General features: G+C 51.6%; 8 protein-coding genes across 8 annotated transcripts; 5 read left to right on the top strand and 3 right to left on the bottom strand.

The window, feature by feature from the left end:
* Positions 1–251: 251 nt before the first annotated feature.
* Positions 252–3,017, top strand: J4E82_007234 (uncharacterized protein; the record flags this gene model as incomplete). The annotated part of the gene is made up of 1 exon (XM_051733480.1): positions 252–3,017. One exon carries the CDS (start codon positions 252–254, stop codon positions 3,015–3,017), a length of 2,766 nt encoding a protein of 921 aa, XP_051586803.1.
* Positions 3,018–3,608: 591 nt separating this feature from the next.
* On the top strand, positions 3,609–4,527 carry J4E82_007233 (uncharacterized protein; the record flags this gene model as incomplete). The annotated part of the gene is made up of 3 exons (XM_051733479.1): positions 3,609–3,638; positions 3,697–3,931; positions 4,004–4,527. The coding sequence occupies 3 exons, from the start codon at positions 3,609–3,611 to the stop codon at positions 4,525–4,527; spliced, it is 789 nt and encodes a 262-aa protein (XP_051586802.1).
* Positions 4,528–7,087: 2,560 nt separating this feature from the next.
* On the bottom strand, positions 7,088–8,399 carry J4E82_007232 (uncharacterized protein; the record flags this gene model as incomplete). Its single annotated transcript, XM_051733478.1, has 4 exons — positions 7,088–7,681; positions 7,728–8,094; positions 8,170–8,317; positions 8,369–8,399. 4 exons carry the CDS (start codon positions 8,397–8,399, stop codon positions 7,088–7,090), a joined length of 1,140 nt encoding a protein of 379 aa, XP_051586801.1.
* A 1,014-nt stretch (positions 8,400–9,413) lies between these two features.
* On the top strand, positions 9,414–10,484 carry J4E82_007231 (uncharacterized protein; the record flags this gene model as incomplete). Its single annotated transcript, XM_051733477.1, has 1 exon — positions 9,414–10,484. One exon carries the CDS (start codon positions 9,414–9,416, stop codon positions 10,482–10,484), a length of 1,071 nt encoding a protein of 356 aa, XP_051586800.1.
* A 149-nt stretch (positions 10,485–10,633) lies between these two features.
* On the bottom strand, positions 10,634–11,895 carry J4E82_007230 (uncharacterized protein; the record flags this gene model as incomplete). Its single annotated transcript, XM_051733476.1, has 2 exons — positions 10,634–11,184; positions 11,232–11,895. 2 exons carry the CDS (start codon positions 11,893–11,895, stop codon positions 10,634–10,636), a joined length of 1,215 nt encoding a protein of 404 aa, XP_051586799.1.
* A 1,340-nt stretch (positions 11,896–13,235) lies between these two features.
* On the top strand, positions 13,236–14,516 carry J4E82_007229 (uncharacterized protein; the record flags this gene model as incomplete). The annotated part of the gene is made up of 2 exons (XM_051733475.1): positions 13,236–13,710; positions 13,765–14,516. 2 exons carry the CDS (start codon positions 13,236–13,238, stop codon positions 14,514–14,516), a joined length of 1,227 nt encoding a protein of 408 aa, XP_051586798.1.
* A 459-nt stretch (positions 14,517–14,975) lies between these two features.
* On the top strand, positions 14,976–16,592 carry J4E82_007228 (uncharacterized protein; the record flags this gene model as incomplete). Its single annotated transcript, XM_051733474.1, has 2 exons — positions 14,976–16,488; positions 16,546–16,592. 2 exons carry the CDS (start codon positions 14,976–14,978, stop codon positions 16,590–16,592), a joined length of 1,560 nt encoding a protein of 519 aa, XP_051586797.1.
* A 1,655-nt stretch (positions 16,593–18,247) lies between these two features.
* Positions 18,248–21,613, bottom strand: J4E82_007227 (uncharacterized protein; the record flags this gene model as incomplete). The annotated part of the gene is made up of 7 exons (XM_051733473.1): positions 18,248–19,546; positions 19,595–19,732; positions 19,778–20,474; positions 20,569–20,853; positions 20,904–21,011; positions 21,064–21,089; positions 21,254–21,613. 7 exons carry the CDS (start codon positions 21,611–21,613, stop codon positions 18,248–18,250), a joined length of 2,913 nt encoding a protein of 970 aa, XP_051586796.1.
* Positions 21,614–27,914: the final 6,301 nt, after the last annotated feature.

Below are 27,914 nucleotides of genomic sequence, written 5' to 3'. Positions count from 1 at the left end.
AGGGTCCGCCAGCGGTGGGGACGCTGCGCGAAGAAGGCGCGACCCGCAATTCACAGACGGGGCTCCATGCGTCACCAAGCATCTTTGTACGTCCAACATGCCCGTTGTTGCCGCGCTATGTATACCTGCCCGGCCCTCGAATTCCATCTCGTTACTCTTGAAGCCGCCCTAGCCAACCGCCAGAGCTCAATGCATACGATAGCCACTAGTCTGACACTGCTCGCCTGACCATCTCTCCCGTACCCAAATACATGTCTTACGAATACGACAGCCGGTACTACCAGCGCCCGCGCCATGACTCTCACTATACATCTCGCGACAGCACTGCCTATGCCTACTCGCGGCACGACCAGACTCTAGCTGAGGCTCGCGAGCAGCTGGCAGACATGCGCCAAAGCAACCCATATACGTCGTCCTACAACACCTACAGCGCCTACGAACCCCGCACTTCCCCACCCCGACAGTCGGCGCCGCATTCATACAGGCCGCACCTGCAGAAGAGGACATGGCCGCCGTCTCCAAGTGTCGAGGACGAGAGGGAGGCGCTAGCAAAAGAGGCGCCGTCCTCCGTGGGGTCGTCAGGGCAGGCCGAAGGTGAGCCGCCGATCAACACGCGGGGCACCGTCGACCAGGACTCGCTCCTCGACGAGATTGAGCAGCCGAGAGTCGCACAAGACCATGACCGCCGCTTTGTGCTCGTGTCTGAGACCAGCTCCGAAGACCATGGCACGCATACGACCAGCACGCTTCGGGACCGTCGCCGGAGGAGTTTTGCTGAGCGTGGGGGCATGTCGCACATCAACACTGACGTCCCGGACCCCCCTCTGTTCGTCGAACGAGAGAGGACCCCCTATGGCTATTCCAAGCCCCAGAAGGAGTCTACCGCACCGTCTACTGCCGAGTACATGCGCTCTCCAGAACCCATGACCCCCTCGAGACCGAGACCAAGTGAAAGCCGGCACAACTCCTACACGACGTCGCGATCGTCCAAGAAGGAGTACGTCTTCGACTCCGAATCCGAAACCGACAGCACGACCCACCTGCGAACCGAACGAAAGCCTGCGCGTTACAGCTTCGTCAAGAGCGACCTACAACGGGAGGACCTAAGGACAAATCTGCGCGAAACACACGAGAGACCTGAATCGCATCGGCGGGATTCTGGACAGCGTCCACTGCCGACGATACGTAAGGGTGATTCGTCAGGCTCCTCAAAGGAATACTCGAATGCTCAGTCACCGCGCTCATCCTCTTCCTCGCTGAACAGCACAAGAAAATCGAGACCTGTGCCTGTCGACACTATCTACGCCAACAGTTCGCGCCCATTATCCAGACCAGGCTCACCATCGCAGCGTGCACCCTCGCCTCAACTACCCACACACCTACGCGATTCTCCTCCAGACTCTCGACCATCCTCTCGCGGTGGCGCACGACCGGCCTCTCCCCTGTCTTTCTCAACGACATTCCAGCCTTCTTCGCCAGGCCGTGGTCGGGTACCCATATCAGAGGCGGATTGGCATTCCACGTATCCTCCTGCACCTACCAACGACAGATCAAGACAGCCTTCTCGGTATGGTAGATACGATACCATGCCGCTTCCAAGGCCTCGAATCGATGTTCACAGTCCGTCCCCAGCGAGACAATCAAGTTCCGACTCTGGTTTACCATATCCCATAGACGATCAGCTCATCGATGTCTTCATGCCGCCCGAAGAGCACTATCAGTTCGATCACTCGACTGTCGGATCGCCAAGAGACAGCTATGTGGATATTCCGAGAGCGAGTTCGCCGTCGGTTCCTGGTTCACCATATACGAGAGAATTGCCTTCCCGGCCTAGGAGACAAGACCCTGAGATAGTAGAGGAGCCTGCACGTACAACAAGGACCAGATCGGATAGTCTTCGTTCACAGGACGGCCGCCGTGATAGGTCGTCTCGGAGGACTGCTTCTATGGACAGGCCACTCCCTGATTGCCCAAGATCTGTCAAATCTGGACCTTATGATGATTGGTATGCTTTACAAGGCCACAAGAACTTTAACATCTGCCCTAGCTGTTACGAAGGCGTCTTTGCTGGAACGCCTTTTGACGTGGATTTCAAACAGATATGGTTGGGCGACTGGCCGGCCGAGCGGATCTGTGACTTTAGCAGTCCCTGGACACGTCTTGCATGGTTACTTACAGTAAAGCAACGTCGTACATCACTCGATCTGATCTATGCAATCGCGGATATCATGGATTATGTAGTCAGTCCATGCCCTGGAGATCGTGAAGCCGGCGCAGAACGTAATGTCAGCTGGTACGGCATTCCTAATCAACGGGATGGCACCCACATAGCCAACTTTGCCATATGTTCAAGTGATAGGAGAATGATCGAGGCTTTATTGCCATCACTTCGGGGTTGCTTCACCAAGATTCCGCGTGGTTATATCGATTCTTCGGATACGTGTAGCTTACGTACAAGCTCCTCTCGCTTCGCCAAATACCTGGACCTACTCGTGGAACTTGACAGGGAGGCTGAGTTGTCCGGTCAACTACCCGATTTGAATCGCTTCATCAAGTTGATCCGGGAAAACTCTTTCAAGGGCGAGTGCGCAAGGTCCAGGACTTTATTCCGCAAACCATGGCATTTTGTTCCCTCTCTACCCGAGTTTACAGTGTGTGAGCAATGCTATGATGAGCTCATCTGGCCTGCCACCCAGTCCAAATCCGTAACGTCTCCTATACCACACCTATTCAACAAGTCGATTCAGCTAGTGCCTGGTGAGGATCCAGATGTCGGATCAAGTTGCTGTCTGTGGAGTAAGAGGATGCGCGAGGTTTGGAGAGAAACTCTTAAATATGACGACTTTTCATATCTCAAAAGCCAAGCAAGAGAGAGGAAGAGGGCGGAGGCCAAGTACATGAAGAACAGGAAACAGATAGCCGAGTGGCTGGGCGATGCACCAAAGGGAAGTAGGAAGTATGCTGAGGCAGAGGACGCAATGAGGGAACTGAAAAAGAGCTGGTATACCTATGAGTGACGTTGTAATGAGACTGGTTATCTACGTTCAATGAAGAAAACAAAAATATCATTACTACCTCTGCTTCATTGACATTGTGCTTCCCTTGTCTGTGATCGGAGACAGCGAGTCGGCTGACAAGCACGGCCCTTTCTTGAAAAGTGCACATGGAGGCTTGTCGACGGTGGACTGGGACAGCCACATAGTCGCGTCGTTGATGCAACTAAGGCGTGACAAAGCACATAGCATTGATGGGAATTGTGCTTCGGTAGGCCATAACTACGGTTGAGAAACACTGATGGCTCTACTATCTGATACTTGGGTCTGACGATACCCTGAGGGTATCAAGCCAGCATAGTGATAGATATCAATGAACTTTGATAATGCACTGAAGATGTTTAGGATTGAGTGGGCCTGCTTGCTGTGATGTCATGTCCGATCGGAAGTTTAAGAGCGCAGCGGAATAACAAGATACCGAGCCTCGGCTCAACCCCAGCTTTCAGCTTCCGGCGTAACCCCCGATGACGACCCTCTACCCGTCTGTCGCGATGTTTTATCTCATCCTTATTTCCGCTCTATCTTCCTTTCCTGTACTATCTTCAAGTATTCGAGATGGATAACAGCTCTCTTTTCGATGTCAAAGTACGTCAACGTTGACATGGACTCTACCCTTTGCAATTGACAACTAACGAGTACATAGGGCAAGGTCGTTCTCGTCACAGGCGGTGCCAAAGGCATCGGCCGCATGATCAGCGAGGGTTTCGTTCAGAATGGCGCTACGGTGTATATATCGTCGCGCGACGCGAAGGCTTGCGAGCAAGCGTGCAAAGAATTGAACGCGCTCGGTAAAGGCAAGGCCGACTTTATCGCAGCAGATCTTTACAAAGAAGATGCCGCCAAGAACATCGCCGACGAGTTGAAGAAGCGAGCAGGAAGTATGTCTTCAGCATCTCGTCTTGAAGAGAAAGCATCGAGACCGCAATGTGGCAGAAACTAACAGATTGCAGAGCTCGACGTCCTCGTCAACAACAGCGGCAGCAACTGGGGCGAGTCCTTCGACAAGTATCCCGCCGCAGCATGGGATCGTGTCCTCAACCTCAACTTGAAACGTGTCTTTCAACTCACGCAAGCTGTCACACCCCTTCTCGAAGCCGCTTCTACCCCGAGCTCCCCAGCACGCATCATCAATATTGGCAGCGTCGATGGATTGCGCGTCCCCGCCCTCGAGACTTTTGCGTACTCCGCTTCCAAGGCCGGTCTTCACCACATGAGCAGAGTATTGGCGAGCCACCTGGGCAAGCGCGGTATCACGAGCAACACAATTGCTTGTGGTCCTTTCCAAAGCAAGATGATGAAGGCTACACTAGAGAAATTCAAAGATGTCATTGAGAGTGGTATTCCATTAGGGCGAATTGGTAGCCCGGAAGATGTTGCGGGTACATGTATCTGGCTTTCGAGCCGGGCAGGTTCTTACGTCAATGGCGCTACCATTGCGCTTGATGGCGGCAGCGTTGTTGGAGCTAAGCTATGAAAAAAGAGAGATAGATGCTCGTAGGCAGCAACACGTTCTCGTTCTACAGCTCCCGATGTGACTGATTTCTCCTAGTGGCAATGTTCTTATTCGATAGCAAACGTCTTCCGCTGTTCCGTAAAGCATTAATTCTAACCTGTAGAGGACTGGCACTAGTGAATATTGTCCAAACCTAGATGCGAACATTGGCCTTATCTACAGAACTGTCACAAACCTTCACACGCGAATCTCAGGTATCCATACGAAATGTGGTATATTGAATTGCTAAAAGCTGCTACATCAGACCGCTATGTTGGATAACAGTCATGTAGCCTCCTCGTGCCTTGCGGCAAAGTCTACTCTGAAGATCGTGCTCTACCTCGTACATGCTCTGGAATTAGGAACACGTCCTGATTCTGCGAAACACCAACTGTTACCACAAACACTTTAGCAGGTAACGGAGATACCCTTGATAGGCGGGCCAAGAGCGTAACATTGGCCAGGCGTAGTGACGTTAGCAAACTGGGTGACGCTGGTGCAACTCGCGTCGGTCCAGATGGCCATTGTTTAGAATCAGCTGCTATACCCAGGCAACCTCCTTTTTTCTATCAGAAAGACACTTACCCTTGCAACCAACATTGGCATAGTTTAGCCTTAAGCTCCCTTGGCAAGAGTCAGTGATGGCGTTACATCCGGCGCGAAGATCGCCAGAGCCGGCTATGTTGCAAATGGTTTCGGTGCAGCCAGGACCGGTGAAGCGGTCGACAGAGGCAACAGCAGCAACCTGACGAGATGCGAAATCTGAAGCCGGAGAGGCAGTAGCCAGGCTAAGGGCGGCAACGATGATGGTGAGGGCATACATATTGACAAGAAGATGAATTTGAGTGAGGGAAAAGTAGAGATGGAATGTTGTGGTTGTGAGCTGAAGATGAGATTGATGAAGAGCGGAAAGAAAATACCTTTTTATACTTCTGGCCATCCCCTGAGTAATGCTAACTTCATTCTAAAAGTCTGATAAGGTGAGACACCAACACCTTTTTGGGATATTGGGAAGGCGTAGCAACATCCTTTTTTGTGCTGATGTTGTTGGTGATGAGAGATTGGATGTACAGTGCTTCACGGCGTACCCACGCATGACCAATCGTGTCAGCACTGTGTCAAAGCGGCTGTCAGATACCGGAAGCGATACTAGTGAGCTAGATAAGTCGATGTTGGTGTGTTCTAGCAAAGGATCTACTTGTAACATGAGAAATATGAGCTCGGGGATAGTCGGACACAGAGTAAGCCGGTCAAGTTCTAGGCAGTGCGCGATGTTCGTCGGGGCAATCTCACGAGTGTAGGAGACTCCTGGAGATATAGAACGGATTGCATGAATCATCAAGGAAGACTTCTCACCTACTCTTACAGGTGCCCACGTCAAATTCATTCCTGAGAGCCGCACGATTGCTACGTCATCCAGCAAGCCTAAAAATCCAAAGGTTGTTGAAGACTGTAAGAATCAAGGAGCAAGACTGTAAGGCATGTTAGATAGGACACATGGAGGCGCTCAATCTAGTTTAGCCGTGCCTGTTTGGCTTCGATGTGGTAAGGTCGAACGCGAGTCTGTCATGCATTCAGTGATGAACTTTGACCCAGAAAAACATCAACCCTCAAAGGATTTGAAGAGGGTCCAATATCTCACAGAGACAAAGTCTAGTGTAAACGTGGTTGGTTCATCAATACCAACCAAAGTGGGTCTTGCAATGTGGTTCGTATCTAACAGAGAGCTATCATTGCGTTGATCATTTGCTTGCTCTGTAGGTGAAAGTCAGCTCGTGTGAGATGCTGATATCGCGGGAGTTTCTGCGACTTCTGCGACTTTAGCTAGCAGTCTGATGTGCTTAGCGTCTCAATAAGCTTCCACAAGTTGGGCCTCGGGTCACAAGCACTTGGCGGGCCGATCCTATCGTGTACTGCTGACGCTTACCGCATCACATTTGTGGCTTGCACAGTCGACCTTACCGGTTCGTGGCTTAAATTTGCATTTCCATACAACAGATTCTATCCTTCGTCTGTGTAGGTAAACGTACCAACAGGTGATCAATAGTAACAACATGACTACCTTGTGATGATCCAGGCTATCTGATCTTTGGTTCCAGAGAGACTTTGAGATAGGTACATCCGTGGGTTTTGAACCTAGACGTCATGGTAGGATTACCGGATAAATGCAGGTTCGCATCCTAGGCGTGCCTGCATATGCAGACATCTTACAAGACCAGACAACCTAGTTGTTGGAGACATGCAGGCAGTCAGCTCTAATCCCTGTATGATAGGAGGGTAGAAAGTCACCCTACTATGTATCCTCGGCCGGAGCGAACACAAGCTCGAGACCACTGTTGATAGTCACATGAAGATCAGAGAAATCTTAGTACATCTGTTGATCAGGAGGAGGCTCACTTGAGATTATCTCAGCTATGTATATATGCTTTTGTCAGATGTTCTTCCATACGCTGCCTTGCATTGTAATTCTCGTACTCCTCGCCACGTATTCCCTGTAATCTCTTCTCCATCGCATATTTGCTGTGGAACGTAAGAGCTCTACCTACACGAGACCAACTGCTCCCTTGAATGGCATGGAGCGGCTCCTTGACTTCTTGGGGATGTACTCAGGCTCTTCCTCGCTGCTAGCATCGACCTCTTTTATGGAACGCTTCTTCGCTCGCGACTTCTTAGCTTTAGGTTCAGCAACTAGAGCTGTAGTATCTTCCATCTTGACTGAGCTATCTCCTTCTGCTTCTTCCATCTTGACAGTAACAGATGCAACCTTCGGTGAACCAACCGTTTCTTCAACCTGGTCTCTCATGCCTGGTACATTCTTTGCAGGGAGTGGCGGAGAAGCGGCATCTTCTGGCTTCATATCCAATTTTTGTTCTGATTCCTCGACCTTTGTCGTAGCTTCGAAAGCCTCAGCATCCTCTTCCTCCATCTCTTTCTTCACAACAGGCTTCTTGGCTTTCACCTTCTTTGGCTTCTTGGGTGACTCGATTCTACGCTCTGGCGGTTCGACGATCTTGCGCGTCTCGAAAGTCTTGGTCACAACTTCCTCGAGGTCTACAGGAAGAGAATCGATGCCGTCGATTGAGTCTTCGCCCGCCCGAATCAACACTTGTTCCAGGTCGTAGGTGGACATGCATATCTCGTCGACGTTAGTCGTGCTGCATGAGCATTGAAGAAGGACTCACCCAGTGCTTGTAGACCATGGTTTCATGCTCCCCGTCGAACGGAATGGACAGGCCTAGCCTGAGTTCACCCTTCGTGATCTTCACATTCTTGTCAAGACAGTTGCCGCCACGGCAAGCGCTCACGCGGCGAGCGACATCGATCTTGTAGAAGCTCACATCCGTGTACTCTTTAGCGTATTTCCGAGCGTCCTTGGCTAGGTCTTCGCGTATGCCCTTGAAGTCTTTGTCGACAGGTTTGCCCTCTTCGAAAGCTAGCCGGACCTGTTCTTGACTCTCCGGGCTGAGTCGATCATAGCCTGGTGCCTTTGTTGGGTCGTCTCCGGTGATTTCCTTCAAACCTGCGATCTGGTGCTTGGTAGCGCAGCCCCTAAAGCCATATTAGTACGTGTCGCTGACCACTACTCCAGGCTTCTAGGATTGCAGATGCATGTGGATTACTCACCAGTGGCGCCAGGCCATGTACCACCTAGTCGATTCTCCATCGTCGTACAGCGTGTGAGTACCAATACGTAGTTCTTCTTTCACGATCTTGACCTTGTTGCGCTTGCAGGCTGCCTGGTTGCAGATCGCTCGACCACTGTTAGCTTGCTCTATGGATTGTTAACCAGACATTTGAGTGAGAAATGGCGCTCAGAACCCACCGAGACGCCACTTGGGGCCTTTGTCGTCCATGCTGTCAGTTTCAAGGCTCTGGTGTGTGTGGTGCGGATGGCCAGCTGGAATGAAGTGATGTGTGGTGAGATACGAGAGTACTGAGGCAGGTGCACTTGTTACGAGCAAACACGTGCTGCTTGGCAGCGAAAGAGGAGGCAGCGACAGCAACGTTTTCTGGAAGCGACATACTGCTCACTCTCTTTTGGTACTGACAAAAAGCTCTGGGCGAGACCGAGGAAAGATGAGCAGTGAGACGATGTCAGAATCAGGTAGCTTCAGACATTGAGTTCCAAAAAAAAAGTGAGCTTCTTTGTACAATTTAGAAACTTCCTAAGACCTGAGTACCCTCGCATTTCACACGACGAGCTTTTTCAAAAAGCTCAAATACTACGAAAAACACGATGTGGCTGTTGAAGTTCAGATAAGCATAGCAATGAGTATGAATGCTTGACACCGACTGCGCTATGAGTGTACTCGAAAACAAATTTACGAAAAGGGTAAGCAAGTAATCAGCAATGGAAAGACGTGAGATCTAGTTGATTTACACTTGAAGAAAATGGCACTCGTATCGGTGAATGCTACCTATCCAGATGCTATGGTCAAGGCCCAACTCTGTTTGCTGCGCCACGCTCTCTCCATTCGGCGACCAACTAGAAGCCACTCACGATCTTGCGATCTAGTCGGACTCCATACGACTTGTATCTTGGAGACCTCCGGCCATAGTAGTAGAAAACTGATGTCAAGGTAGAGCTTTAGGTTTTTCCCCTCGATGAACTTGGACAGTGACGGAACGCAGGCGGTGCGGAGAAGAGCGGGGAAAGTCCGCAGGTTTTAGTCTCCACAACGCGGGATGACTCCGACGTACCACCTGGAGATCTCACACCCCAACAAGCGTCTCTGTAAATGGGAAAGTTTTCGAGAATCGTGAGTCACTTGTTTGATCGTAGAAGGGTATAAGACACAACACAAGCATTCTCAGAAGCATCAATTGCTTCGCCCCCACCTTGGCAATCTCAACCTCCTACCCCAAACATGGCAGAATCTTCAATGGATACTAAGCTATATGTCAGTGGAGAAGATGCAAGATCGTTTGTAACCGCAGTTCTGGTTGGCAATGGAGTCGCCCCCGAAAACGCCAACATCGTCGCCAAATGTCTCGTAGCAGCCGACCTCCGTGGCGTCGACACCCACGGCATGAACCGAATCCCTTCGTACATGGAACGCGTACGCCAAGGCGTCTTGAATAGTGCAGCAACACCTACTGTCACTCAAGTCACGCCAGTCGTCGCCCAAGTCGACGCCAACAATGGTTTCGGATTCCTTGCCGCCGATGCTGGTATGGCTGCATGTATCGAGTCTGCGAAGACGTATGGTATTGGCATGGCCAGTATCAAGCATTCCAATCACTTTGGTATGAGCGCTTGGGTAGTCCAGAAGGCCCTCGATGCCGATATGATGAGTTTGGTATTCACAAACTCTAGTCCTGCGTTGCCGGCTTGGGGTGGTAAGAGTAAGCTGCTGGGTGTTTCGCCAATTGCATGTGGCGCGCCTGGCAAAGACCAGCCGTTCGTGTTGGACATGGCGCCATCGATTGCAGCTAGAGGAAAGATCTACAAAGCAAAGAGGAGGGGAGAGAAGATACCTTTGGACTGGGCCTTGGATAAAGATGGGAAGCCGACCGATGACCCAGAAGCGGCATTAGATGGCGGCGTAATGCTCCCTATGGGTGGCCCCAAGGGTTCAGGTCTAGCTGTAATGATGGATGTCTTCTCTGGCGTACTTTCCGGTTCGGCATTTGCAGGCGATGTAACCAATCCTTACGATCCGTCTAGACCATCAGACGTCGGTCACTTCCTCGTCGCTGTGAAACCAGACCTTTTCATGAGCTTAGATGACTTCAGGGAGAGGATGCAGATCTTGTACGACAGAGTCACGGGTGCTGAGAAGGCAGCTGGGGTAGAGAGAATCTACTTCCCAGGTGAGCTCGAGCAGATACAACAGCAGGAAAGAGAGCAGAGTGGCATTCCATTGGTTCAAGCGGAAGTAGACGCGCTAAATGCAGAGGCAGCAAGGGTTGGCGCAAAACCGTTAGTTGTGAAGTAAGCTTAGGAAGAGAGTATGATGCATGAAGATGCAAGAACTTCAATTCAATTATTTGAAACACTTTCAGAGGCCCATCAGTCATACGTGACCTCTAAAGTAACGATGAAAGTGCGGAGATTTGATGCGACTATAGCACGCAATCATACTGCTTACTCCTCCAGGAAGCTTTCGATCGTTTGCGCGTACCTTGCAGCGTCCCCCAAGCCCACCCACCCATTTCCCTCCTCATTGCCATCCGCAAAGGCAAAGAGGCACCCCATAACATCCCTTCCGACAATCGGTATCTCCTTCTGCATATCACTCCAATCCCAGCCGATAATCTCCACTTGCTCAGTATCGAAGTGGTGAACTTGAATCACTACTGGACCATCATTTTCGCTATTCTGGAAAGACGAACTCGTGGCTGACGTAACGCGGATCTCGCCATATTCGCAATTGATAGTCCAGGTGAGGGCTGGCGTTCCAGGAAATGGCTGGCCGCGACGAAACAGAAAGGAAAGTGTTGCGTTGGGAACAGTAAGCGGCGAGGGTTCTATAGCGGCATGTACGGAAAGGAGGTCGGGGACGTTTGATGTTGTTTTCTCAACAACCTGCATACTTTTAGGGTCGCGTATGCGAACGTTGGGGCGCTGAATCTGTGTTTTAGAGTGGACGGATGCTGGATCGAGTTGGCCGACGACCGAAAGTACGGCGTCAAGCACTGCTACCGTTAGCACTAAACAAGTTTTGCGCCGATGAGGTGCTTACCATGACCAACACCTATCACGATCGGATTGCCGCCAATGTCCTTGTCTGCAAAGTATTTCAAACCTAGGGGTAAAATCTCCCTGTCCATCGTTCCACCGAAAGCACGAACGTCGGAGCTCAGCACTTTGCCTAATCTACCTTTTCCACTATCCAAGACATCTCGCAACTTGACCACCGGTGGCGCCCAGCGTCTCTGCAGACCCACCGCAACCCTCGATCCACTGTTCTTCGCCGCTTCAATGAGCTCATTGATATGTTCTCTGTTGGCAGCAATTGGCCATTCGACGTAAACATCCTTACCAGCTTTGACACTTGGAAAGATCGTCTCGAAATGCTTATCAACCCGTGTATTGCATATTACCAGATCGATGTCTGGATCCGCCGCAAGATCTTCTGGCGACCCGTATGCCTTGGTTCCGTCTGGAAGTCCATATTTCTGAATCGCCGACTGTGCAGCGTCAACGCTGCTGTTTGACAATGCGCTGATGGTGATCTTCGAGCGGCCAGTTGCAGTAAGGAGAGCTGGGAGGTGGGCCGCCGAAGCCCACGATGTGACAGCTGAAGAAGAAAGCCCGATGAGCGCGGCACGAATTGGTCGAGTAGTTGATTCCATGGTTGCAAGGATGCCTTTGTAGATTTGAATACAGTCCTTTGAGTTTGCCATTTCGTGGTGCTTTAAGTATTTCGATATCCCATAAGGCGTCTGCTTTGTAATGCAGCGCATTTGTAAGCCCGCATGAGGAAAGCGCGAATCGAAGGATCTGACGCTGTACTTTCAGAAAGTCAGCAGACAATCAAAGAAGCATAGCGGCAAGCTGAAGACAACATGTTCCAGCAGTCAAATGCAAGGGCTGCATCCATATCAGGCGTCCAATATCTTTTTCCTAATGATGTTTTGTCGCGATCCTTTGCTTATAGATCGTTCCCACTCGCTGCAGAATCCTCTATCAAGACGTTCAGATACGTTCATTTAGAATGCTAACCATATCAGTAACGATAACAAGCCCTGATACAGGTCAACTGTTCAATGCAGGCTTCGTTTTCGGAGGGGATGTGACCAAAGGAAACTGTGTCTCCGTAATTATGCGTGTGGTAAACACCACAGATAAACAAAGCCTGACAAAGATGAAAGGAAGCTTGGGTCCTTGTCAACTATGCTAAATGTGAAGACCAGGTAGCTTCAGCCAAGAGTGTGCGACGACGTGGCTCGGCCTCGGGAGCATGAAGACGAGTGGGCTTGCAGAGGCGCAGCAAGATTGGTTATAAATACGATAGGTCCCAGGATTACTTAGCGCATGTTGTCCAGCTGGGCTCAGGGATTGTGTAGTAGGTTGACATCGCCATGTGAGAGGTGCCATTGTTCCAGCATTATATCTCCCGTCGGCATGGTGCACGGTACTGTCAGATTTCCAGCTGGGTTCTGTCAGCCGTTAGTTGGGATGTGTTGAGGAAGCGACACGAGAGACGCGAATGCGATGATTTCATCGCGGAAAGTTTATTTGGTTCGGACATCTTGGGCAACGTATTGGATATTTCACCGTGGATGTGCCGGCTGACGGATGGGGAGGCTAGTGGGAAAAAGGACTAGACGACACGCCACTATCGCTCTAGGGGATCGTGATGTATACTCCTAGCGTCAGCGATCATCTCGAACGGCTTCCCGCCGCTCCCGGCATGCTCAGCCCTGCATGTCGAACCAGTAACGATACGAAGAACAGAGTTCTTCTCCTAGGGTGCCATCCGTGGTAGCCTTGGGAGTGCTGGTTAGTGAAAACGGTTTTGACCCCTTTTATGATTGCATCTTGCTCGATAGTCTTGCATAGTCGGTGACAACTGCATTGTCTTTTCCTAATTTTTTCCTTTTACGAGGCTGTGGCGGCTGGGAGTTGACCACTAACTAATTCATCCCCCTCCCGCTTGTCTGACTTCGCCACGCTTCTTACGACTGACCTGTCTCCCAACTCTACTTCTTCTCTCCTGGCAACCCTCCTAGGCTTCACCAACATGCCGGGCCCTATCATGTCATACAACAAACTGGCGATCATCAGTGGTGTGTTTGTTATCATATGCATCCTGATAATTTCGACGACAGCCGGGCTGCATGAAAGCGGTTCCAAGGTGGTCGAGAAGATTAAGGAATCCGCAAAGGAGGCAGCCAACGATGTCTGCAACAACGACCGCCCAGTTTTTGGCAAGCCTACGATCAGCGACTCCTTCCTCAGGCTCTACGAATCCATACGGCACCCCATAGACGATCCATCGTATACCGACGCGTCGGGAAAAGTACACGAAGTGAAAGAAGATGCGCCATGGTGGAGAGAACCACTTAGGAGCGAAATATTGATTGTGGACATCGATACTAGGGTACCCAACAAGAAGAATGAGCTGTGGAACAAAGACCGTCTGAACTGGGAGACGATGAAGTCGGAGGGCGATGGTGGTATGGTCAGCGCGGCCTTTATGAACCACTTCTTTTACGGTTCGTACCAACTTGCGATTTTCACGTCGTCGCTGTAGCACTGACATTGTACAGCGCAAATACACGGCTACGACTACCGCTTCATCAATGCGCACGACATGGAGGGAATGCACAACACATGGGTGAAGCCGCACGTTCTCCACGCCCTCCTTAAGAAGTACAAGTTTGTCATCTTTATTGACGCCGACGCAACGATAAGCCACCTCGAAGTCCCGATCGAATGGCTCTTCAATCGCTGGGGTATCACACCGGAAACCAGCATCGCCATGCCCTTTGATACACGACAAACGCTCAACGGCGACGAACACGCGTCCGAAGATAGCCGCGGGAAGCTCGCCCTCAACACTGGCGTTGTTATTGCGCAGTCCCTTCCACATACCTTCGATATGCTAGATGCATGGAAAGAGTGCCCGACTGGTGTGCGCTATCCAGACTGCAAGCGGTGGGCCAAGGAGTGGTCACACGAGCAGAAGGCGTTTTCGGAATACATTCGATACGATTTCAATCCGAACGGTACCAACATTGTCGAGATACCATGCAACGATGCGATGGGATACCCGGGTCTGACCGAGCATACATGGATTACGAGCAAGTGTACAGGCCAGTTTATCAGGCACCACACGATCGATAAACAGCGAACGAAACAAAGCACCGAGGCAGCTATGATGCAGAGCTTGACTGATTTGCTGCACCAGGAGTTGCATGGAAAGCGGGATACGTACTTTGTCAAGGAGAGCAAGGAGAGCAAGAAGACTAAGGTTGGCGGGGACGAGCCTGATCTTATACGCCTCACGAGTAGCAGATGAGGTTTGGAGGAAAGCTCAGTCAAAGCTTAGCATGCGGGTCGGAGTTTTTGGTATATGCATTAATACGGCGAGGCCACCCGCGACCTCGATACGAGATGGCAGATATATAAGATACCCCCAACGTTTAGGTCGCACTGTTTTTAGTTATGTATTACGAATCAATGTGAGTGTCAAGAGGGTTCGAAACAGCCTTGTCAGTATAGATGGTCGATCCGGCGGGACTCGCATGGCATACGGGCCGGCGGGCGAACATATTGGAGAGGGGCCGTTCGCGCTAAGGCTGGTAGGAGCTAGTGTACGCCCCGCTGCTGATGCACCTGCACGGGACCGAGGCACGACTGCGCGCCTGTGAAACGCCGTCGCTGACATGGCTCTGAAGCTTATAGCTGGCCATTGGCGTCTACTACCTGTCCCAGGACCCGTTCTCCTGCCCGCTCACACGATACCACGCAGACCATCATGGCGGAACTAGCCCCTTTCGAGCACACGCCCATGGACGACATCGCGCCCATGTGCGCGAAGGTACGCGCCAGCTTCCTCTCGCACAAGACCAAGCCGCTCGAGTACCGCATCCAGCAGCTGCGGAAGCTGTACTGGGGCTTCAAGGACAATGAAGAGCTCATCAAGGAGGCATGCAAGCGCGACCTGGGCAAGCCGTCGTTCGAGACATACCTGACCGAGATCTCGTGGTGCATGAACGACTGCATCTGGATGGCCAACAACGTGCCGCGCTTCGCAAAGGACGAGAAGGCGACTGACATCCCGTGGACAAACATGCCCCTCAGTCCACGCATCAAGAAGGACCCATTGGGCACCGTGCTCATCATTGGCGCCTACAACTTCCCCATCCAACTCACCCTCGGCCCTCTCATCGGCGCCATCGCAGCAGGATGCACGGCCATCGTCAAGCCCTCCGAGTCGGCCCCCAACGCCGCCGTCGCAATCGAGAAGATCCTGCGCGAGTCCCTCGACCCTGACTGCTACACGTGCATCCAGGGCGCCATCCCCGAGACGACGGCCCTGCTCGATCAGAAGTGGGACAAGATCTTCTACACTGGCGGAGAGGTCGTCGCCAAAATCATCGCGAAGAAGGCGGCCGAGACGCTCACGCCCCTCACGCTCGAGCTGGGAGGCAGGAACCCCGCCATTGTTACAAAGCACGCCGACCCAAAGCTCGCCGCGAGGAGGTTACTATGGGCCAAGACACTCAACGCAGGCCAGGTCTGCCTCAGCCAGAACTGCACCTTTGTCGACCGCGAGATCGTCCCGGCCTTCATCGAGGAGATGAAGAAGCAGCTCCATGATTTCTACCCAGACGGCGCTCGGAACTCGCCCGACTATGGCCGCATAGTCAACGAGCGCCAGTTCCAGCGCATGAAGAAGATGCTCGACGCTAGCAACGGCAAGATTGTCATCGGCGGCACAATGGACGAATCCGACCTCTTCATCGAACCCACCGTCGTCCAGATCAACGACATGAACGACAGCATGGTCACCTCCGAATCCTTCGGCCCCCTCCTACCCATCCTGCCCGTCGCCAACCTAGACGAAGCCATTCGGATCGCAAACGAGATCCACGACACCCCCCTCGGCACCTACGCCTTTGGAAATAAGGCCGAGTTGGAACAAATCATGGGACAAACGCGCAGCGGAGGTGCCTCTCTCAACGACGGTTTCTTTCACGGCTCCATACCCACCATGCCTTTTGGTGGCGTCGGAACAAGTGGCCAGGGCGCATACAGAGGCAAGGCCAGTTTCGATACCTTTACCCACCGCAGGAGTGTGACTACCACACCAGCCTGGCTTGAGGGTCTCATGGACGTCAGGTACCCGCCATACACACTCGCAAAGCAGAAGAAGTTTATTGGCATGAACGACGTCAAACCCAACTTTGATCGTCAGGGTAGAGCACTTGGCTGGGGTGCGTGGTTTATGGGTCTAGTAGGCCTGAAAAGCTTGGCTGCTGTTGTTGGTAAGTAATAAATCCGAAAACATGGTGAGAGACTATTCGACAGGCTAACATATATAGCGGCCGTCGCCATTAGGCTTTATTTGCAGCGGAGGGCAAAGATGTAGGGGACGAGCTGTGGGATGACGCATCTCAAAGGCGGATGGTAGGGGGTGATATGTTTATACCTGGCAGTATACCTTGGCGATGTTCATAACCTTTGATCTTCTTACTCAAAAGACCTACCTTTGATTCGCGCATCATACCTCGCATTCCGACAACCGTGCTATCCACATGGCGAGACTACCAGGCCTAATCTTCAACTACAACCATCTGAGACATTCGCCCACCCCCCGCTTGTCTCTAGACTACTAGATACGCCCGGACGTGTCCAGCCCAACAAGCAAACCACCAGGTCTCACGTCCATCAACAAACTTTCTGATGCGGTCGTTGTATATTACAACTATAGAAGCACATCCACAAATCAGACTAACCATAACCTCAAGTTCGCTAGTCAGCTTATTAGCAAATTTACAACAATGACACCATTCTTCCTTAACGGCAAAAGCCCAAGGGCCATGCAGCGAGAGCTCTTGACTAACGACTATCACGGTCGCGAACACTACCAACAAGATACAAGTATACAGTCAACTTCAACAGGACTAGGGCGTCGAACACGCATCGTGCACCCATCTCCTTTCGGAAGCACCCAAGGCCCGTCCAGCTATGAGCGCCTCCCATCATGGTTCACATCACGCGGCTCTATATACCCGTATATTCCCAAGCGTCTTTCAACTTCCATGTCTGCTGCTGAAATCGCGCACAGGAGTGTTACTTACGATCTTTACAACTCACACTTTTCAATTCACCCTCTTGGATCAGAAAGATACAGCAATCGCTATACTACATACTATCCGGACCGTCAACCTGAGTACCCGCTCGTCCAAAAGAGGAAGAAGAAGAAGAAGGTGGACGATGCACATGTGCAGCAGAAAAGGGATGAGCTAGTGTTTGTGAGGACGAGAGGAAATAGAGTTGAGGATCGTGGATGGAGGAAGACTGAGAAGGAGGTAGAATGGCTTAGGGGACGGCGCTGGATGTGAGGGGTAAATTATTGCCTGCCTTACTTGTCTTCTCTAACAGGGAATGATCTAGAATGTTTTCCACATAGTGTTGGGTGGTGGTGGCCTAATTGCATATAAGCATGCATTCCTGCAGGATTCGGCATGTGAGTACCGCGAAGTTGGTTAGGAAGATAAGTGGACATGGCCCTCTTAGTCTCACGAAGATCCTCCATTTGTGACAAGCGCAAGGGTGATTGGCTTCTTAGCATCAGGGCTATGCCCGTGTATGGTCTTTATTGTAGGCTTTGTAATATACAAGATGTTCGACCAAGATTAAAACGACATGAAGCGGGTATGTAACACATGAGTTTGAATGTCCCAACAATGCAATCTTCGTGAGTAGTAAGATATAACTTATGTATGGCAACCGAAATATAGAGTGTGATCGCAACGTACTCGAGAGTACAAACTGCAAATAACGAATCGCAGGAGCATAAAGCAAGTAAACAGGGGTATCCGCCGTAAACAGTCATGAAATCGTATCCTTCTTGCCCGTACATACCAATGCCGCGCTATGAAGAAAGCAGAGACGAAACACAAAAATCGGAGCAGAGAAGATTGGACAGTATAACAGGGTATGCAAAGTGATATGAAAATCCAAGATGCAAGGTGCAGGCCCAGAAGTAGGAAAGAGGAGCGAACGAAACAAGCGACTGGGTTATATTCCCCAATCACTCCAGCCTTTCTTTAGAATGCGTTCAATGGATCCGACGACACCTTCGAGAAGCTCGCCAAGCCTATCGCCAGACTTGTTGATCCAGGTATCGGCAGCTCCACTCTGGTCTTCAAGCGGGACGCCACGAAGTCGGAGTTTGACCCAGAGAAGTAGGCTTACGCAGCCTGCTTGACGACGTGCATGATCTGCGGGAGACTGGCGTAGGGAAATAGTGTTATCGGAGAGGGCTAGGGTATCGGTGAGGAAACTTATGGTGTTGATGATGATCTGCGCATGCGAAAGAAGAGGATTTTCCGCTGTAGCTTCAATGATTGGTGATTGCGGCTGGCTATTGGAAGGTGCTAGTGTGTGTCGAACTGATGAAGATGAAGCATGGCCTATGGATTGTGCTGAAGGGGTTGTAGGTATCCAGGCTGACTTGAAGATCGGTGACGATTCGGAATGACTCTGCCGTCGGCTTTGCTGTTTGGCTGTCTGGTGTAGTCCTTTCGTTCGTGTGTTCGCTGCGACAGTGATGATCCACAGAACTAGAGCGGCAAAGAAGATGCTCATATCTGTACCCACCTCTAATGGCACAGAATCTCGCTGCTCCTCGACAGCTTGTTGCAGAATCTTGATTGATAATTTTAGTGCTTCCTTGACCGGTACACCTTCTGGCTCGCTGGTAGACCATAGCTGTGTGACCCATGTGCGAAGCGTAGTCTTTAGTGCAGCAAAGGCTTGTGGGGTTGCGACCTTCTCCGAGAAGATCCATGACTCGCTCGCAACGGCTACAAGTGCACGGATAGGGGTCACTTGCACCAGTTTTGCTACGAGAAGCATTCGTGTGGTGGCAGGCGCAGAATCGAGAAGAGATTCAAGGTTCGAAGCTGTCGAGGAGGAAATGTATGGTGCCGGGGTTTCGTTGCGATTGTAGTGCACGGCGAGTATGACAAATGATTGGAAAGTATCAAGAGGGCCTGTTAGAGACCTGGGAGTTATTTCGTCAACGTATGATGGTGTATAAAGATGCCGTTGGGCAGCTGTAGCCCATTCGGTCGAAGTCGTCGCATCCCAAAGAGAACTGTCTGCCGGCAACGGAATGTCCAAATGACAATCGTGGATCAAGGAAGGTAAAGATTCACGAGCGAGTAGGAGACGCTGCTGTGACTCAAGAACGAAACAAGACAAGAGCAGGCGTTGCCAGGTGGCTAGCTCGACCCAGTGAGCCCAATGGTTCGGAGAAGGGCTTGCGACCAAATCCGCCATCTTTGGAGTCATGCTCCTGCAATTCTCAATAGCCTGACATTGTCAGCTGTCTGCTGCCGTCTCGAATTATACTCAACCTACCTTGTGATACACTTTGTCAAAGCGCGACGACAAAACCTTAGCAGCCCGTCGGGCACGGTACTGGGATAGTATCTCGATAAGAAACATCGTCTGGAAATCGCATAAACGATCTGGTTCCGTCGAAGCTTCGTGGTCTCTCTGCTTCACGTCAGTCGAGATCAGTACGACATGCGTCTAACCTACCCGTTCAAGCAACTTCAAACATCGGTCGTGGAGGTCTCGGCCCTTCTTCTTGTCGCTGGAATCGGTCGAGTACTGGCTGCCTATGGCGACCATGGCTGCGCGCAGCATCGGGGACGGGTTCACAGAGGTAGATCGATGGACGACGGGGAAAGTGGGATGAAAGAGCCTCCAGTAATAGTCAAGATATTGCTCAAATGGATGGGTGTGTGCGATCGAAGCCATACCATATTGTTCGTCTCCAAAGAGAATCACCCCCTCCTCTTCGTCTCTCTGAATCATTGTCCGTGGACCAAAGTGTCCGTATCCAGCCATTGTATCCATACTTGTAGGGATCGACATAGTCGTCATTGGGTAGGAACAGGCATTCATGTAGGCGAGGTTTGAAGCAGTCGATCCTTTGTCGTTCGAACCCCATGTGAATGCCATGGTCGAGGTGGTAGACGCTGGCGACCGTGATTGGTATGACCATGATGGGTCGATAATAGATGCGTTCGAAGGTGTGCGCGCTCGATGGTAAGGTGCGCTGCCAAATGTGGGGAAGTCGGTCGATGCGATCGGCGATGCATACCCACTTGAGGAGGAGTACCCGGGGGTGGGACTGTACGGTTCGTGCCATAGACCCGGTGTCATAGCATCCATGGGCACGGGCACAGCTGCAGAAGATCGGTTGTATTGTGAACGGGGATGCTTGAGTTGACTGGAATAGAATGAGTGTGCGTTCAAGTAGAGAATATGAGACGAGACAAGAAGAAAGAAGAAAGAAGTGCTCGATCATGTGCAATGAAACTCACTTGGGGCTAGACGTAGTATGAGGAGAAGAACGAGGAATGAGACTAGAACTTGACGAGAGATTTTGAGGCGTTCTGGGAGTACGAAACGAAGCGTGGTTGTACCTTGTGAATGGCACCGTCTCCAGCATGGGAGATACGGGCTGGTAATAGGAAGTGGTTGGGGGGTTCGATGTCACTTCCATTATGGGTGACGCGAGAGCGGGCATGGAGGCGGGTATAGCGATAGACGCTGGCTCTGGTGAGCCCTCCGGACTCTGCTGGGGAGTGTCTCTTCCAGGCTCGTTGCTGCTCAAAGTCAGTATACTGTCTTTGGGAGTCATGTCGGTTCCGCATACTGTCGTTCCTGATGCCTATGAAGAAGATCAATCCGGAAGAAGGTCTTGCCACATCCTGAAACCTGACAGACAAGTGCGTCTTCTTGAGCATGGTTCTTCTGGTGCCGTCTGACATACGCTGTTAGTGACGCTTTAGTTTCTGATGGGAATAAAAACTGACCTTAGGTGCTCGGCCCGGGTGTAAGACTAGTAGTTGGTCAGCAAAGATACACTGCAAACATCATAGTAATATCTAGTGACTGAGCAAATACGTTTGGCTGCAACAAGGTACGGTGCAATACCTGCAGCTCATACGCAGCTAGACGTCTGCATCGTGGAGCTGATGGCAGTATGTGTATATTGGGACTTACTCTTCCGCAATTCTCGCAGTTGTGTACTTTCAATCCTTTCTTTGCTTTGCTGATACGACCAGTCCGGGTGTAGTGGATTGATGGGTTGTGAGACGACATGTCTGTAGGGCTCAAGGCTGGCTGTTGCTCAGAGCGGGAGGAGCCGGTGTGGGGGCCGGATGGCGCTTGTTTGATGGTTCCAGGACGACGGCGAGGGCTAGTAGCCTTGGTTCCCTTGGATGAGTTGTTAGGTGACTGTGATGTTGTGCAATATTCGACTCTGGGTAGTGTTGGTTGATGAATAATGCTGTCTTTAGGTTGCTGTTGCTGGTGGGTCTTCAAGTCCAATGGGAGGCCTCCTGTCTCAGTGAGTTCGGACATGACGGACGGACGAGGCGATGGATGGTATATATCTTAAGTTGGAGAATGATGGGGCTAGGAGAGATCAGAGGCTCAAGTGGGGACGTGGTTAATGTGTGCTAAACGTTCCAGATCTAGTGGTACGACAGACGGCTATGAGCTAGTGATCATGTCTTGGACGAGTCGGTGCTGTTCCTACGGGATGATGATAGGCAGCCGGGGGACAGAAAGTTGAATTAAGGAACAGCCGCCAGGGGAGACGACTTAACGTGGTGTGTAGTAGACTGGATTGGGAAGGAAAGCCGGTCCAAAACAAGGCATTTGCGACGATTGTAGGAGAAAATGCTGCGCCCGGATAGGTTTGTGGAGAGGAAGAGACTGTAAATATCTGCGGGCTGTGCCTGAGCCAACCCCGAACGAGGAGCGTACTCGAGTATGGGGGTTGGAAAAGTGACGAGGGTCATAGACGCTGCAAGCCAACATGTGCAGGGTGTAGACATGGTGCTTTCCAGGGTATCCGCCATAGGCAGTGCATTGGCCGATCTCATAGCAAGTCGATGGCTTGAGCCCACGGGCATGGCTGCGGGCGTGCAGGCGAACGGTTCCGTTAGTCACACTGAGCAACAAGGCATCCGCGCACCAAAATTGGGACATGGGTAGGATGTGAGTGGGCAGTTGGAGGACACCGCTAGGCCAGGCTGCGGACCGTTCCCGCCTCAAACTTCACGCTGGATGCTAAGAGGAGCGTGGCTTGTGAGAGCCATGGGGGACCCGAAATAGAGACTCGCGTGGAGCATGACCGTGCTCAGCCCTCATGCAACGGCGCCCATGCTGCCGCTTACACCAAGATGCAGCACCATCGCAATATGCTGTCATCGCGACGACACATGATGCCCCTTGCAGAGAAGGTTGTCGAAGGATGCTGAGCAATCGCGTTGGTGCAGGCGTCGGGTTTGCGATATCCGTCCCTGCAGTGGGAGATATGCCCGACAGTTTCGCGATGCCATGTAAGTTAATTGGTGGAGATGGCATTTGTTAGGTGCACTGAGCGGCAGATGTGTAGTCTCGCCTGTCAACCAGCCCTGCCGGGGACCCATGCCGCCAGAGTACATACAACACGCAGGACAACGGCAAGGCATGTCGTCGCCGAATAACAAGTCGGCGATGGCAATGACGGCGAAAGCTGTAACGCATAGTTCCTGGCAAACGGTATTGTACCCATCGTTTTGCTGTGTTCATTCGTCAAGGTGCAAATGTCCAGGGCGTAAGCACAGTAAGCAGTCCCTCCGTGTGCACATGAAGCGGCTTCAGGTGGTCCCGCAGTCCCTGACCCTCGCCCAATCTCCACACGGCAGCCCGCTATGGGCGTAGGGCTACTTGTGAGGGCGGGGGGCCTTATGGTTTAGCGCGTCCGCTCGCGCAAAGCTTGGGAACACGTCGACCAAGCTTCTTCAGCCTTTCAAGGCACAAGGCAAATGAAAGGCGCCGGACGACGATGGCACCCACTTTTGCATTGATTTGCACTGGCTTGCACAGGCATGGGGGGACTGAGGATTTGATGAGGGTCGACGCGTTTTGCTTGGCACAGAGGGACGACTGCATCACGCACGTCACGTAGGCTTCACCGGTTTCCAGGGCTCAAGCTCCTGCATTTGCACATCGGAGAGTTGCAACTCAAAACCCCATGCGGATAGCTCCCCAGCCGGCAGAGCCGCCTTCAGATTGACGATGGCTGTCGACTGCACATGGGACGACCAGCTTGTTGCGCGTTTGGGCGCTGGCGAGCCTGATTGTCGGGCCAGGACCGCTGTCGGTTTCATGATGGCTCAGCTCCTCCGCAACCGAGACGATGGGTAATGGCGATGACCCTTGTAAGCACTCTGCAGACTGACATGGGCACACGAATCGCAACCTGTGTGGTGGGTTATGTCCAGCAGCTATTAGTTTCTAGTTGGCGCGTAATCCAGGTTCAAGTCGATATGCTTTGGCGGCTCATGAACTATGTAATGCTCCGTCGGCGGCTCTCGCGATTCACTGAACAACAACCTTGTCCGTTCCGTTAGCAAGAAAGACCATGCCATTTGCTGTTTTAGTTCAAGCGTTGAGTGGGCGGGTCGGGTTTCGCTCGCTCCCACGATCTTTGCGCGAGGCTGCCAGCCGGCAAAAATCGCTTAATAGTACCACTTCAGCTTAGTGTTATGGGAAATGAACTGCAACGTCCCGCATGCTATGGAGCTGTCCCTTGAGCGCTTGTAGAACACGTTGAAACTGAAGCGGTGAAAACCCAGCCGGATGTGTGTGAATAAATGACATTGTTTGCTCAATGGGGGCGTAAGTCGCAATATAGCCGGTAATCTTGAGGAATGCAAAACTCGATTCGGCAGGCTCCACGCTTCGGCACGTGTTTGAGTTGGAGGCCGTCAAGCTCTTGGGTCGCATCGGCTGATGAGCGCGTCTAGGGTGTCCAGAGACAGAAATCAAGCGAGATGACTTGACTTGCAGCTGTGGCCCCTCTCCACGATGCTGGTGTTTGTTGACAGGTGGCGGGTTATGAGCTCGATGCTCAATAGTCGTAGGGCTAGACAATCAACGTCGTCCGACAAAGACCTGTGCGCTGCGACATGACCAATCCAAGGCTCTCTGCAACGACGAGAGGGCCAATGATCACCGTTGACCCGTCCGGAAAGGTTCAAAGCGCGATGGTTTAGTGGGGGATGTTGAGAAATGAAAGGCACGTGCCAGCCGTCCGAGTTAGTCTCGTCACAACCACGCCCTGGTTGTTGTCCAAAGTCTAGGGAGGACTGCCTCGCGTGGAGCATCTTTGGTGGGTCAGGGTGAGACAGGAAGGTCGAGAGCTGTTTGCCGCGACCCGCAGATGGCGCGATTCAGGCGGCTGCTGTGGCTAGGCTGGCTCTCCTCCCGTGAGGTCAGGAAAGACACCGAAGTCATCCCGGCGGTACTTTCCACAGATCTACAATGAAAGGCTTTCCGCTTTGAGCATCTGGAGATGGTGCACACTATCAGATCATGATGATTGTGTCGCTGTCGCGCTCGCCGAAATGACGTACGAGAGCCATGCCGCGTTGGATTGTCGGCGTCCCCGCAAACAGGTCGCTGGGAAGAGGAGGCATATATCAGACGGCAGGACAATTCCAGTAGGATCCCTCAGGCTGCAGATAATGCCCGTCGCAACGGGCATGGCTTGATCTCAGGATGCAATCACGGCGAGGCACGTGCGGGCCCCACTTCTGTCGCGAAAGCTATCTGATTCGGCTGGGTAGTTGATCCTTCATCGACCTACACCCACCCACTGCCGCTTACTTGGTCTGCATCGGTCAATATTGCGATATGCAACACGCGCATCCGGGCAGCATCCTCTATGTCGACCATCAACACATGCCCTACCTCATCATGCGCCAAACCATCACAGCCTCACCGCCATCGCACGGCTGTACATATCTATCTTTCACATCTCGTGCGGGGGGGGCAGTCACACCAAGCGTGTACCCGAACAAGCCTAGTGCTGTTCCTTCCCGTTACTAAAGTTAGCTCCTCCTACATGTCTAGCCTTCCGGCTAATTCTCCATGAGGCTGAACCAACAAAGTCTGCCTCGCCAAAAACTGTCATCACCACCCAGCTCATCATCGCGACATCTGCATCGCTCGTTGCAATGACGGCACCACGTATACTAGCAATCAACTTTCCATCCCCGATAGAGCCGTGCATGTACCGGAACAAGGCCTGCAGGCAGCCGCATGCTATTGCAACTTGTTTTGCTCTTGCACGTGCCTGGCTCCGCCATGCCCAGAATACCGTGCATCCACATGTCCCCTCGAGCCTGCTGCCGTCTCTGGCAGCTGTCCCTCGTCCCGCGATACCGGCACTTACGGAGTTGTACATCGTGGACTCTTGCCCTTTGGTCATCCGCCGATTGGATGAATAATGTAGAATGGGTAAGCCGTAGCCGATGCAAGTCCCCCAACCGCGAAACCTGTAAGCGCCGCCGAGCAAGCCACCGCTCTCTCCTTCTCTCTCTCTCGTTACACCATCACGCCTCTTGCTTGGAATTTGGAGCCTTGCGCAGACTACGTAGCTCAGCCCTATGTGAAGCTCCTAAATCGAGGTATTGGCTGTGGCAATGCTTTACTTTTTACAATCTCTTTTCAGTTGCATGCTCAGCTCACTAACCTCCACTCGGGTTACCATGTATTTGGAGTGCGTTGCACCGCTACTACTTGCTACGCTGCCGCCTGACTACTGCAGCTTACCTCTTTTCAATTTGCCTGAAGATGCTTCCGAGCCAATATACTGTGTTCGCCTGTCGCGACAGCCACTTTGGCCAGCTATTGGGTTGGGAACCAACTCAACTACACTATCGATGTTAGAAATCTTACCAATCGCAGTGGCAAGAGCCGGCGCTTAGATGTGCGTTCGGCCGAACTGATGGCCGACATGATAAACTGAAACTCTTAAATGCACTACCAGCGGTCGCAGATCTGGTCGTTGAGTAGCGCATGTCAATGTAACGACAATACGACCACGTACGAGTGTATGCTACATAGTCGGACAGTGACGAAGACTGACGTGTCGGTCTATCGGCTACATCTACGGCCAGGAGGAACAATAGGCCTTCTAAACGATGAAGCCTCTGGGTTGAGTTCGCATATGTCTCTGAACGGCGTTATGGCTACTTGTCACATAGTAAGACATTTTGATACTCCGACGTATCATCATCGGAGGCATCAGTAATGGTCATCACATGGTAGGAACATTGAAGCATAAGCGCGCTAATGCACCGCAAGCAATACACCCCCCATTAACACAACGGTCCGAAAGAATTTTCATCACTTTTTCACGAAACCAACACATTATTACTATCGAGCGCCATGAACGTGGTCATTTGCTGGAGGAGATGTTATGAGTATCATGTTGCAAGCATTCGCGTCCTACGGCTGCAGACTCTACGGCATAGTCGTGAACGTACGGCGAAGCATCTGGCCTCCAACCCTATCTCAAGTACGGCGCAGCTATTTGTACTCAATTCTGGGGAACTTGTTCACCATCGTGTTTCAGTGTACGCAGGCCTAACTGTGCCTCTACGGGAACGTCCGCAACGGTGAAGCGCTGCGTTCCGATCCTTCATAAGCTGTGCCCCATGCGAACACGCCGCCACTGCCGCTCTTCGCATTTTGTTCGAAGTGTGCCGCAGTCAGGCCGACAGGTCCTGTCACACAGCTTTGTTCGGAAGTTCGAGCTCCGCTGTGCCGCAACGCCGCAGAAGTACATGACTATAGCAAAGATCGCCAGTGCGATCATTCGTGCTCAAGAACGAGCTCGTTTGTGACAAATTAGACCGAGCAAAAACCTAAACGGACGGCTGTACCCCGCTCTTGATCACGCGGTTCCTTCCCACTGACACGTCGCCTCGATGTTGATCTGAGTAGAAGGTTTTGCTTCATGAACTGGACAAACCCGGTTCGCACGTTTGGATGAAGTTTTCCTCCCAACGATTTGCATGACGAGATGGAAACACGGCCTTGAACTTCCGCCATGTTCATCGAAATTACCAGAGTGCGTGTGGCAGATCTTCTAGACTGATAGTCGGCGAAGTAGCCCTACATGGAATATCCAGCGGTGAAGCTGATCAGATCTGAACATCTCGAACAAAAGGCATCTGGCACCCCATTTCACCCTATATTAGCATAAACTTGATAGTCCTACCACTGCACAGCGATAGTTATACTGATATCTGTATTCGTAATATCCTCTCTTGAAGCTGTAACGCTGGTATGATGGTATCTCTTGCGGGTCTGAGGCTCCGCATGCGGGCAATGCTGCAATGTATAAGCGTTTGACTCGAATTTCCCTATCGTGTAGATACTGATTGCACATTTTGCAGATACTGCTACTGCTGATCCTGTCATTTACTGTGTTTACTATCATTGCGCTTTTCGTCGAGCCCATGTCTCTAACAAGCAATATGACACCTACAAGCTTACTCATGTGGTGCTAAATCCCCGTCAACAATCCTACCACAACCAGTATTTCCACTAATGGCATCACAGCTTTCCTTAATTATATGTAGATCCAACAACACCACCACAGTTTTAACTACGTTCATTCCGTCCTCTAACTCTCGACTCGTCGTCTTCTTTCCACACGGTGATGACTGTGATAACAAAAAGCGCTTCTTAGGCTGTATCTGGGTTGTGATGCTCATCAGAGCCTTTTCATGGATGTGATTTATACTTGGAGCGATCACTTTTGCTGTGCGACTGAGGAATGGGGGTATGCTTTTTATCCAATTTTACAGATGAACTG

The sequence above is a fragment of the Alternaria postmessia genome (assembly GCF_024291825.1).
Source record: "Alternaria postmessia strain BMP 2775 chromosome Unknown scaffold_47, whole genome shotgun sequence".
Classification (NCBI taxonomy): Eukaryota; Fungi; Ascomycota; class Dothideomycetes; order Pleosporales; family Pleosporaceae; genus Alternaria; species Alternaria postmessia.
Note: the sequence above shows the minus strand (reverse complement) of the source record. Positions and strands in the feature narration are given on the sequence as shown.